Source organism: Anser anser (genome assembly GCF_964211835.1).
Source record: "Anser anser genome assembly, chromosome: 3".
In the NCBI taxonomy this organism is placed as follows: domain Eukaryota; kingdom Metazoa; phylum Chordata; class Aves; order Anseriformes; family Anatidae; genus Anser; species Anser anser.
In genome coordinates, this window is record NC_139722.1 from 109,906,935 (window position 1) to 109,920,430 (window position 13,496).

Here is a 13,496-nt window from a genome sequence, read left to right on the forward strand (position 1 = left end):
CTATTGTTTTCATTGTCAATTTACAAGAGAAAAAAATAAATATTTTTCATTCTTATTATACATTAACACTTCAGTAGAAAGTTACAGCTATTGTGTTGGCATGACCTGCAACTTCAGGAGGAAAAAGGACATGCATATATCTATTAAGGATTCTAAACTATGACTTCATAATAAATTACAAAGGATAGGTATCAGCCAACAGCATACAGATTATCTGAATTCAGTACAGTTGTAATTCTTGCTCTGAAAAAAAAAAAATCAACTCTTGCAAAATACAAAAGCTAGTGGCTTATATTATGTAAGAAAGACAAACCATGTATGGTATAGCCTTTTTTTTTTTCCAAATGTTTGTGAATAACAGGCTTGTGGTTTTAGGCAAAGAAGGTTAAGTAGTTTAGTTAGTCCTTGCACCCTTCACACATAACTAGCACCGTAAAGATGCAAGGACCTCAGCAAACACCTAAATTTCATGCTTAAAAACTAAAGCATGCATTTTCTAGAGTTTGTGCATGGTACATGGTTCGTTTATTAAGGTTACTGTGCAAAAAAGATTCTCAGCCACTGACAGGTGTTTCTGTAATTCTGTTAAAATTATGAGCAACATTCCTAAAGTTTAGCAGGCTTCTGTGAGACTAATGAAAAAATATTCATACTTGTGGTTCACCCCTCGCTACTAAACACAGACACCGTACCACTCAGTTGGCAAATCAGAAAACAATGGCAGCAGCCTAAATGTCCATGAAGGGGGAAAAATGAGTTAATATGCACTGCAATTTACTTAAAAGTGTAGAGTTTTTTTTAAATGGCACAAAGCTTTATACAGGTGGATCTATCAGTGCAAATAAATATACAGATAGAGGTACCGATTTATTGGGGCTAGATCTAATTTTATGTACCTTACAATCACTCTTAATTTCCTGGTGTCATGTACAGGCTGATGAGCTGTACTACTGAAGTAAAATCAAAATCAAAACTTTTTTTTTAAAGCATTTTCACCATCAGGTCATTGTAATTTCTCTACAATTTAGTTTTTTAACTTCCACTCCTTAGAGTGCCTTTTTTTTTTTTTTAAACACACTTAGTGTTAATACTAAATTTACTGCTTCAAAATTTGAGACTTGATTATGGGAAACTTAAAACTGTGTATGTAAACTGCAACAACTATAACTGGCTGAATATTTTAACATTGTTTGAAACTTTAGCAAGTATTGTCAGGAAGGAGGAACACAGTTATTGCTATTTGGGGGACTTAAACAAACAAACAAACAGTCAAGGCATGGAGAGCACTGTTTCGATGGTCGAAGTTAAACAGATACAAAACAGCATTCTGCCTAGAATCAGTCCTTTTGCATTTGAACGCTCTGCAAGTTATCTACAGTTTTCTCTTCCAGGCAACTATGATGACATTTACACGGAGATATGGATTTGAAGTGGCTAACTGTGGGACACACACAGCTTTTCAGCTCTGGTAATTCCTTCTTTAGACGTTCCAGTTGCTCTACTTGGAATATATTTGGTTGTTCAGGATTTGAGTCATATATCCTGAATAAATGAGAAAAAAAAGAGACAAAGAATTATCAGTATAACCTGACAGTTCACAGGACAACTAAATGAAGCTACTCTTGTCTTTTTTTCCTCCTAATGAAGTCATATACCAGCAAGTCTACAAAAACAGGATGTTTGAGGTTAGTACCGTACGTTTTGTCTCTAATCTTCCAATATAAAACGGTATGTCTTCTACACAATGGTTGATTTATGGTTGTTTAAAATTACTATTACAATATTAGGTGAAGAGTAAAAAACAAAACCTGATCTTTATTCATACCTAATGCAAATTCAACTACTTACATCATTTAAATAATAATTCCTCTTTACTTGGAGTGAATGGCACTTTATGGTGAAAGAAAGGAAGAAAAACCACTGGTCTACTTTGGCATAAACTTACTGCAGCCAAAATAAAAAGGATACAATCTAATCATTGACATTACTTCTAATATCAGTATGTTATTTATACGCAAAATGTAAACGCTGGCAACTTTCTGCAGTCCAGTTCCCTTCACTTTTATCTACTGCACATATACGCTTTCAGATACTGCAGGTCTCCAGGTTTATCTCCTAAGAAAACTTCTGGAAGGAATTACTGTGGCTTCTGCTTCGCCATCTTATGAATATTCATACTGCCTCTCATCTACGACTCCTTCAACCCTTTCTTTCACACAGTAATTTCAACCTATGTCCAAACACAATGGCACAACCAAAACAGAATGCCAGGTGCCTTTAAACCTCAGCAAGACACATTCTGAACTGTTGTAAAGCTTAAGACAAAAATAATAAGCTGCTCAAGGAGTGATATCGTAAATGAGCTTGGAAACAATTCTACAGGGCATACAGATGTTGATCAAGTCCCTTACAGTAAGACCAAGGATAGCAAGCTGTCCAATTTTAAAGTACACGAACCAAAGGCACAGAGTTCAATTACTTGCACAGCACCTACAGCCTAATACAGGACTACAATACGAACCCAAATTGCCTGACAGAAACTATCTGCAATACAACCTTTTTCCCACGATGCAGATAAGACCTTTGCTTTCTCTAGTTAACGTAGCTCACGTATTATCAATTCTTTCATGCATTCAAGACGTAGCACTGAAGTTAGGAGAAAGGATTTTTTTTTGTTTGTTTCTGTTGTTAATATAGCAACACCCTTTTATGAACTGCTGTTTTTAAGCCCTTCCCATCAGATAGACAATGGAAAAACAAAGGCATGTTTCCAGGCCCCTTGGCTCTGGAACACGGCTAGGCATGCTGCTAGGCAGCTTCTAGCAGGTATTCTATTAGTTCTTTGCTAAGGCAAGCAGAAATTCTGTAATTCTTGCTTCATATTCAATTCTTTTCAATGAAGATTGCAGAAGACAGCCTTCCAAGCTCCTTTCAGACTGTTCACTGGAACATCTGCTACAATATGCATAGTGCTTCTTTATGCTGAAGGCAGAGAAGACCATTTGAAGCACAACTACTCTTACACCTCAGAATTTCGTGTTCCCACTTTTTGTTTGGGTCCCCTATTCTACACCTTCAGAAAGGCCATGGCTCCAGGATCTCTCTTACCAATTATTTCAAAAATCAAAAAATCAAAAATATAGTCAGTCACAGGGAAATACTGTTTTCATGCAAAAAAACCTGTACAAGATGACACAGATTTAATCAGTCTTAGCTTTGAAAAGTTTTTGAAATGCTTTTGCATTTATTGCCAACAAAATTTGCATTCGTTTTTGAAAATTACTGATACAGCACAAAGCTTTTGTCTGGAACCTGCAAACTCAACACGAAGCCATAAGGAAAAGCAGTATTTAGAGGGGAGACAAACACACTGAAAATACTCATAGAAAAGCTTTCGGCCAAAGTGTTTCAGGATTGCTGGCTTAACGATTTTCATGCAGCTGTATGTATTATTCAACAAGCAGAACTTAGATCATGTAGAGAGAATTAAAAAAAAAAAAAGATGATAATGCAAAGCCAAGTTAGCACCCACTCCCTCTCCACATTGGTGTTTAATATGTAACCAACTCCTTATAAGAGTTTAACTCAGTAAGAACAGTCTTAAGTAAATTCAAACACAGAAGTATCTTCTGGACCTTTTACAAAGTTTATCCAGGAGAAAAATGCCAGATAATTCCCCTCCAAAACCCTGTTTTAAAACACTTTTTTTTTTTTTTTCCAATCCAGAGAATTTGTCTGTACAAGGTTAAAGTTTCTTCTTTCAGTAAATCTAAACACCAGACTAATAATGAGTTTTTATCATGAGATTTAACTTTTGGTGTTAAAAGAAGATCCACAGATGTGCCTTTAATGTACTTTTTTAGGGCCCAAATAGGAGCCTGGATATTGAGGCAGAGGTGTCACCTTTTCTATAGATTGTCTTTTATACAAGTAGTTCTGATATTTTAAGTTTTGAGATAAATGCTCACTGAACATAGGAAAAAGGCAAAAATATTGTCCTGGAAACTGCACTAGACCATACATTTCGTTTAACGACTTTGGGTATGTCTAATGATCTGCAGCCCAAGTGGAGAAAGGATGGTAAAAAAAAAATCTTCCCCCTGCACCAGTGAGCTGGTTCTTTTAACAGCAGTGGCATTGTTAAGCTTCTCGGATTCAGCCTTGCAGCTTTTCCTCCATGCAAAACGAAATCAGACCCTCCCTACCTGTGTTTTTTTTCCCCCGACACTTGGTATCAGCAACTTTTGGTATTCAGCACAGAGCTTTTCTCCCATCTTCGCGAGTGGCTACATTCATTTTGCTCATCTTTACATGGATAACTAAGTTCAGAAAAATAGCTTACAGAAATCATCTCTACCCAGACAGTTCATAATATTTGACGCAATTACCAGATGCCAGCCATAACAATAACCCAGGGTCATATCCAAACAACCTGAAGTTCACCTAAAGATTTTAATCCACGTGTTCATTTCCTAACATTCTCACAAACTACACTTATGAAGATGGTTTAAGTAAAGCTCTAGTGAACAGCAACACAAAACACCAGGCACAGGACAGCGTCTACCTGACACTTTCAGAAGTATCATGTTCCTTCTAATGGATCTATATTAAGCTTAAACTTAATTCTATTGTTAACTTTGGAAAATAATTAAGGATCATAAAGGAGCATTCCAATATTCATTTTTGCCTACAGAAAAAATTAGCAGTGTTTAGAAACTAGAGTTAACCAGACTGCAATAGTTATACTGAAAAAAAGTGATTGTTTGCTACTCAGTCACACTGAGTAAAGAGAAAAAAATGCACTATTGAACTACTGTGTTTTTTTTTTTTTAAGAACAGCTTTGCGATCGCTATTATTTTTGTGTTCCTCTCGAAGTGTGAAGATGTAAACAAGGTAGAAGAAATATGGGGAGCAAGTGGGTCAGAGAAGTCATGAGTAGTATTACGAATCTAGATGGTCTGAACAGCGCATGAAGGTGAAAGATTTTTTTTTTTGTTTAACTCCACGAGGCAACTCAGCATATAAGCAATTCCAATGAATTGGTCAGTCATCAAAAGGTGAGGTAAAACGTGTTTTGCTATCATGCTGTAACTTATGCCCACTAAGCAGCACAAAAGAGGCCACATGATGACACTTCGCAGACTTGCAGCCCTGGCATAAATGCAGCATTACTTCAGTAGCATTGAGCAATTACATATCCGAGCAGGGGAAGCAGCACCAAGACAGAAATAAGGCTGTCACGCATTTTACTGTTTTACCATGCTAGTGCTCATCTATTACATCAGGAGTAATTAACAACTCTGAAAAGACTGGTTTAGCAGTCATTAGAAGCACAGACATTTCAAGAAGAACCCTTTAAGCAGTGATATTTGATTAGAACACCCCACCTGTCCACAGACCAATGATTTATCACTTCAAGCATGGCACAGAATCAAGTTTGGTAACACCCATACGACCGTACACTAAGAGCCAGAGTACCAGATCTTGTGCATGCCAGTCCAGAGATTTTTCCATCCACCATCAGGGCCTAAATGTTGAGAGGTCTAACAAGCAGCACTGCTGCAGCAGGGCAGATGACTTGATGTTTCAGTGACTTAAGCCTGAAGCTGCTCCCCAGTGCAAAAGCCTCATTACTCCTTTTTACCATCCACAAGAAGAGGCAGACCTACTACAGGACAAGGAGGAAGACCACTGGCAAACCAGATAATCTCCACCCAGTCTGGAATGACTCTCAGTAGTCAAGAATGAACTGAAGGGAGTTCGGTAACTTTTTGCACTAGGAGTCTAGAACTATAAAAATAAGTGTATTTGACTTTTTGACTGTAGACATATCAATCTGACTTTCATTTTTCACTTTGCAGAGTACAGAGCCCTTGACAATTACCTGATCTTCCTCGCCTTTTTTTTTTTTGGTGCACCATGTGCAAAGGAATACCCTAAATGTATAAAAGGAATACCCTTTGTATAAAAGGAATACCCTTTGTGCTAAAGCACAAAGTTCGATGGTTTGAGTCTTGCATAGTTTGACATCTTGACTACACTTAATGCTTTCCTAATTACATATTCTTTGTGATTAGACTTTCTGACAAATTTCAGCTTTCCAAGTTCAAGATTCTTCTTGTAAAAGCGAAATAAACACTGTTTTTGTGCAACTACCTCCTGCTATTAGTATCTTTTAAGATATAAGACCTGAAACTTCTGATTTTTGAAAAGACGAAGTAACTCTTTTGTTCAAAGATTTACCACAGTATTCTGATGTCAACCTGAACCGCAGAGATACCTTAACCTCTGAAGTGATTATTTTTGGCAGTTTGCCCTGAGAGTCACTCCAAAGGTATTTTAATACAAAAAAATAGTAAACTATACATGAATGCTCATTGCAGCTCTTCAGTACTTGAAGAGTAATTATAAAAAAGATGGAGAGCAACTCTTTGCTCAGTTAGATAATGACAGAAAAAGGAGAAATGGTTTTAAACTAAGAGGGGAAATTTAGATTAGAGGTTAGGAGGAAATTCTTTACTCAGAGGGTGGCGAGGCACTGGAGCAGGTTGCCCAGAAAGGCTGTGGATACCCCATCCCTGGAGGAGTTCAAGGCCAGGCTGGATGGGGCTTTGGGCAGCCTGCTCGCTCTAGTGGGTGGCATCCCTGCCTATGGCAGGGGGGTTTTAACTAGATGATCTTTAAGGGCCCTTCCAACCCAAGCCATTCTATAACTCTATGAGCTCTGAAACACAACTAAACACAAGGCTGGGGAAAATTAAGTATAATTCATTTGTTTAAAAGTTGTGTTAACTATTTCCACCAGTAAATGTAGACAGCTGAAAATTTCAGTCAGACAGTTAAAATAACACTTTCCTCACCACACTGTAATACACAGTTGAAAAATTACTGTCAGAAAGGTTAATAGCGTACTAAATGTGTAGGCCATGCACTAGTTCTTTAGAGTTAGATTTTATTTACATTAGCCTGATGAGAAACAACAGTTATTCTGATTCATATACACAGCTGAAAGAATAGGAATTAGTGTATCTTGTTCTGCAACTGGTTTTATGGGCTTGTTGTGTTTATAGTAGAAAAGGAAGATATTCTGCACCCAGTCAATCATAAAGGAATGTGAAGCTTCACAGGATTCAGGATACAACCATTTCTTCAACTTAACTATTCTAATTTTTCTTTTTTAAGCACAATAACATACCTGTCATATATTAGCCCATGAACACCATATTCTCTCAACTTCTTCCTGTTATCTGGGTCATTTGCATCATCTCCCCAAGAGAAAATAACTAAGCCTTTAGATTTGGCTCTTTTAATGAATGATGGATTCCTCAGCAGGTCTTCAGAATGCACATTAACTCCCTGAAATATAAAACACTTCAATTAAAAACCTGTTTCTGAAAAGTTCTCACACTAGCTTTTTTATTGACACTTGTAGCTCCTTATAATAACTTCATATAATAACTTAGTACAATTAAAGGGTTTAGCCCTGTATTTTTTAAGCAACATACTAAACAGAAATTTCAAACAACAGCATTATTTTGGTAGTTACTAATGTTAACACATTTATGAGTTTGTTTACAATTCTGGGTAAAAAATCATGGATTTACAACAATTAGTAATAATTCAATTTAATTTTATTGCAGAGAAATACCAGAGCTTGTCAGCTTACCAGCAAGTTTTCAAACTGTGCAAAAGTAATGGCAATTGGAGTTGTACGAGATCTGAGATCCATAAGTTCTGGATAGAGCTTAGATTCTCCTTGGGTGAGAAATAACACAGGATACTTGTTTTGCTTGTGCCGGACCCTGTTATAAAAAACGTTTGCAAGTAGGAAGTTTAAAAGCAGTGAAATTCAATCTTACTGTTTGAGAATTACTTCCTTTGCTGCATGTGCATTTGAGTGGTGCAACAAGATGGTACTGCATTTTCATAGCGAGTATGTGACAAACTGCTCCACCAGTTTGCCATTGTCAGAGATTAAAACACAGTTGAAGGGAAGCTCGAGTTCATGTTCAACTCCAATCCACACCCACAAAATGTTTACATAAAATCCTTGAAAGCTATCCAATTCTGTAATTTTCTTCTCAAATGTATAATAGAGCAAAACAAAAATACATGATAAGAAACCATCGTGTTTAATGTACAATACTTAACCTTACTAATGTAATTTTCAAGATGGATAATACCAATTAGGGGCATGAAATGACAGTAGATGGAAACACAGTTTCGGGATTAACATGTTATACACTTTCACGCTAGTTTTGTAATTCTTTTGTCAGTACCCTGATTTGGTTTTGCCCTATTTATCCTTCCATAGTATTTCATCAATGAAGTCTCTTGTCAAATGATGTTTCTATTAAGCCTTTCATTAATAGCGCTCAATCACTTCTTGTTACAAAATACATCTTGTTAATTCACATATATCCCAACTGTTTGTTTCCCAGTTATTTCCTGTTTTTTCTGTGCTGCAATATATCTGACATTCCACAAAATGAATTCTGCTTACCAAAAAGAGCCACCGTAGGTAATTCAAAGCTATTTAATTTTCTGTCCTCTTAAAAAGGCAGGTACATTGAAAAAAATCTAACAATTTTTTGTTTGCAAATTAGGCTTGTGTACCCCTTAAGTATAACTGAAAAAGACTTGGTGATACCGTAAGAAACCCTTACTTTTTCTTGTTGTGTTAAGACTGAAGCATTCAGGAAGGCACCTAACAAAAATATCTACTTGGACTTCATTTTCCTACTTTTTGTCACAGCTCAGATATCAAAGGGGTCTAATTCCTTGTTTCAATTCCCATCTATTTTTCTACCCAAATTTTAGGTCTAACTGGAACTTGTTATTAGTGAATAGCTGGGTATACCTATGTTGAAAGTAAATTTAATGGAATTAAAAAAAAAAGAAAATATATCGTTTCTCCTTAACTTACATTGTACAAATATCTGCATTAAAAGAAGAAAAAACAATTCTTCTTCTTCCAGCATTCATCAGAATCGTTTTTAGAATAATATCTAGAAAGAGGTTCATATCAAAGTAAGTTGACAAGTTGCCATCCCACTGTCCATCCTATTAAAAAGAAAAGACAAGTTTCAGCCATTTTAATTGATGCTTACTAAAATTACTTTAACAAGCTATAATCTCTCTTTCAACTTGAGTAAAACAAGAACTGAGTTTGCAAGTCTGAATACAGAAGTCACTCCTTCAGTCTCCTGAATGCCAGTTAGAGCTCTACAGGACTGTCTCAGAAGAGCAGTTGAATTCTAACAGCAGGATTGACTGAAAAATTCAGTCTTCCCACCTACAGGGAAAGCTGCTATGAAGTCTTCTTTAATTTTGAAAATACAAAGGAAATCCATGAAAGATCATTAAAAAAATGCAGAAAAAAGCAGAGCTGCACTATGAGCTGAGTCCTACATGTAGTCCTACAAGTCACACATGCTTGTGTATGTTCAGTGGCAAGAGTGGTGGTGATATACTCTGTTTTAAAGATCGTGGGCCATAAAACAAAAGGGTCACACTAAAATAAAAATGCTTCTTTGTTTGTAGCTCATAAGAAACTGTCATATCAAATTGCAAGCCTTAGCCACAAACACAGCAAAGTATCAAAGTAAATCTCCTGTACATTCACTTACCCTTTGTTGGCAGATCCATTTTATTTCTATGTTGAAGCCAACATCTTCAGAAACTGACTCCAGGACCTGCAAAGATTTCATTATGAAGAGACTCCACTGCTAAAGGGGTCAACTAAGTACTATTGGGGAGTACTATAATACTATATTGGGGAGTACTAAGTACTATACTGGGAGAATACACTGGAATTTAGCCCCAGTGGGGTCTAACAGTCAACTAAAAACAAACAGAAAAAACAAACTAAAACACACAACACCAAAAAACCTTAATACATTTACTTTTTTCTACTTCAGTTTAAAGCTAGGAAATACATAAATGTTTTCATAAATTTTCTTATCAAGATTTGATCAAGTACAAATGCAAGTCAATTCACCTTTAACACTTGTGATAAATGCCCCATTTATACTCCTGAAACATGTTTTATACTTCTGTAGAAAGTTTTTTTTAATACAAAAAGTACCTTCAGTAACAATAGTCCTAAGTACGAAATCCATGAGCTTACCATTATGATACTAACAAAAAAGTGAAATTTTTGTAAATAAAGTTTTTAATTAAAGGGTGACTAAGTCAAAATGCAAAACTAACAAGAATGAAATTAAAAAAATGCTAGATGATTCTTTAATCCTATGAATATGAAGGTACAGAAAAGAGTAACATTCCCTTTCTTACAGGAAGAAAGTCAACTTTGGAGAACCAAAACATGTAGGAATTGAACCTCAATAGTTCAGTCCATTACACAAAGTTCTTTATTATATGAATAATTTATATTAATTCTCACATAATTATTAACTGGGTACTAATAATCGTTATAGTCCAAATAGAAAGCAGTATTACTGTATAAAACAAGTCCCTAAAAGACATGCTAAATGAGCAGTCTAGACATTAGGAAGAGAACATGAAGGGGAAACAAAAATAGCAGTTCCAGAAAAGACGTTGCAAATGGTATCAAGCTATTTGGACAGTAGTTTCTGGGAAAAACAAACCAATACAAAGCCAATAGTCACAAAGGGAAACATTTTAGATACTCACTTTTGTTTTCTCTACGTCTGGCTCCGCTACATGGCCAAGACTACACAATGAACTCACAAAAGCCTTTCCCACACACAAACCTTAAATTCAGCAAACAATTGTCAATGCATTGAAACGCCATGCCCAGATGGTTAGCCAGCTGCTAAACTGAGCGTATCCTGATCTACACAACTTGGGATTCTGAATCAAGAGCCTTTGAAGGTATGGAAACTACTGATTTTATGTGCTGAAGAGGCTCCAGTGTCCAAAAAAAAAAAAAAAGCCTAGATTTTCAGTTCCAACACTGATATTGGATGGTTAAAATAATAATAATAAAAACTGCATGTTTGTGTGTTCTATAATTATCATATCTTGCTCTACGTTTACTGCTTACTCTCTGCAGAGAAGGAAACGGCTGGGTCTCATAAGCAGAATTTTCTTCTTCTTTGAAAGATGCTGAAAATAAACACAAAATATTGGATCAAAATAGATAGTAACACTCCTAATCCCAGCAAGAAGTAACTTGCTCAGAACCACAAGACCTTTAAGAATGAAAAACTGAACCTGGTTTATCTTTTGATTGTTTAAGTCTTCCCTCTAACACTGACATACTCCCAACAATGGTGTTGACAATTCCTGTTCTGCCAGCAGGAATTTTTTTTGGACAGAGTATTTGTCAGAAGCAGCTTCTCCCATACCTCACTCTTTTAGTCACTGAATTACATTGAGTGGAAGCAACCATGCCTGTCAAGGCTTATTATTTTCTCTTTTCCCAGACAAGTAGGATATGAGAGATGCTTTGCACGATTTTGATGTCCCCGTGAAGGAGATGAATTACAGCCTGAGACTTATAGATAGCACAAATAAGATGCCCCGTAACAGTTAGCAAAGTTCTTGACTGCAATTCTGCAGAGGTGCCAGAAAAGCAGAGAAGCATAAGAAAGAAACACTATGGGCAATTACACTTTGAATACTCATCAATATATATTTAGCTATGCAAGCAACTTCCACCCTTCTGTCCCCTCTCTTCCAAGGGAGTGACTCCCACTCAGGTGTTTACTTCCCAGCAAAAAACTCTACAGACAGTTTAAAATTAAAGTAACTAATTAAGCATTTATACACTTTCAGGAAAAAGCCAAATACGATTAGAACAAGTTACTGCAATCACTGACTATGTATCATTACATTGTAATAAATGAATCCCAATACTCTTGCCAACAAGTACGCACCATTGTGATCTTTAACTTTCAGGGCAGTCACATGAGCCAGCTAAGAAGCATAAAAAGAATCAAATTAACAAGTGTTCCACCCGCAGAGATCTTATTACAAGTAAAACACAATTTCCTTCTGATTTTTTTTTAAACTTTAATTATTATTATCTATTTATTTTACGTTTAGAAGTCCATTACAGACACAGTGGAAGTAACTGGAAGTAAAAAGAAACGTCATTCTTGGTTCAGCCAGCTGCTTCCTTGACTGAGCACAGGTATCTCACCTTGGTCTTCAGTGGCCCAGTCTTATCCCTGACCCCCCTTTTATGCAGGCAGACAATTTCTGTTTGGAAGATGCAGTGATACCCAATTCAATTAAAATCAAGTAGTTCTAGCCAGTTTGTCCAATCCAGGTTGTTGAATCACGGACCCTTCTGAACCTCTACATGCGCCTCCAAGAAGGAAGCCAACATAATCTGGATCTCTCTTGTTAACAGGGAAATATAAGAACTATACAGACCTGATGAACGGTATTTTTCTTCCAAAGCATTGGCTTTAAATTAACCCAACCAACACTTTTTTTTTTTTTTAAAACATGAATGGTAGCATAATGATGTAAACCCATACAAGTTGTTTGGATGCTATTTCTGGAAAACCTTAGTAATGATATTTATTCAAGCTGTAATGATGGTACAAGAGTACCATACTTGAAATTAACTACTTATTCTACTTGTACTACTTGTGAAGCTTATGCTCTCCCACACTATGTGCAGTTACTCCAAAAATCAAAGCTACAAATCCCACACCTAGTGTATCAAACCAGAAAAAGTAACGATACCTTCAATAACTGCAGTTGATCAAATGTGAGCTCTTTGACTGCAATCTCAAACAACTCCAAAGGCTCTGTATCCAGTTTCTTTGAAGAGAAATAATACATAATGAAGCATCACTGAAAAGTACTAAAAACATATGTTTTTAATGTTAACATGAAAAGCCATTAAAATTTTCTGACTTTTACTGATAATGTAAGTGTTATAGTAACAACTAAGATGATCAGTTATCAAAAGACAACATAAGCACTCAGAACCATAAAACAGGTGTCAATTTGAAAACCAGGACTTGGTCATTCATTAAAGTCATAGGTTCAATGTTCTTCCATGTTAACCTTCAAAAAAGGTTAATACATTCATTCTGTAAAACTTGATCACCTAATTTATTCAGGAAAAATTACATCCACAAGTAAAGAAATCCATTGAAATGCTCCAAGACATAATTATTTATCCAATGGCTCTGAAGCTTATACCAAGAGACAAGTGTCCTGGTAAAATTGAGACAGCCCTCCCCGCTCCAAGAATCTATTGCCAAAAAATAAATAAATCTGTCAATATGGTTCTCACTTCCTTTCACTATAAAGAAATTAATACTCAACAAGACAACACTGATTCACTGTGTAAGTACTTCCCTTTCCAGAACTGCTCAAACCCAAACTTGCCTCTTTGCACTGTGGTTGAGTACAACTATTCTGGGATCAAGGGAGAATATGCAACAGACCAGAAGGAAGAATAACTCTGCGTTTAAGTTACCAGCTCTTAGGCCTATGTTTCTCTCATTATTAAAAAGTGTTATGTCACCATAAAAACACTCGATTT

The 13,496-nt window shown here is 36.1% G+C and overlaps 1 protein-coding gene across 6 annotated transcripts in view; it reads right to left on the reverse strand.

Moving 5' to 3' along the window:
• Positions 1–235: 235 nt before the first annotated feature.
• Positions 236–13,496, reverse strand: part of GPCPD1 (glycerophosphocholine phosphodiesterase 1) — a 45,139-nt gene continuing 31,878 nt past the window's right edge. For all 6 annotated transcript variants that reach the window (XM_083831718.1, XM_083831719.1, XM_083831721.1 and 3 more), the window contains 8 exons: positions 12,686–12,763; positions 11,866–11,905; positions 11,031–11,092; positions 9,631–9,696; positions 8,928–9,064; positions 7,668–7,803; positions 7,197–7,357; positions 236–1,542 (listed from right to left, as the gene is read on the reverse strand). In XM_083831718.1, coding sequence (XP_083687844.1) covers positions 1,338–1,542; positions 7,197–7,357; positions 7,668–7,803; positions 8,928–9,064; positions 9,631–9,696; positions 11,031–11,092; positions 11,866–11,905; positions 12,686–12,763 — 885 coding nt within the window. In that variant the 3' untranslated portion in view covers positions 236–1,337. The remainder of the gene's footprint in view (positions 1,543–7,196; positions 7,358–7,667; positions 7,804–8,927; positions 9,065–9,630; positions 9,697–11,030; positions 11,093–11,865; positions 11,906–12,685; positions 12,764–13,496) is intronic.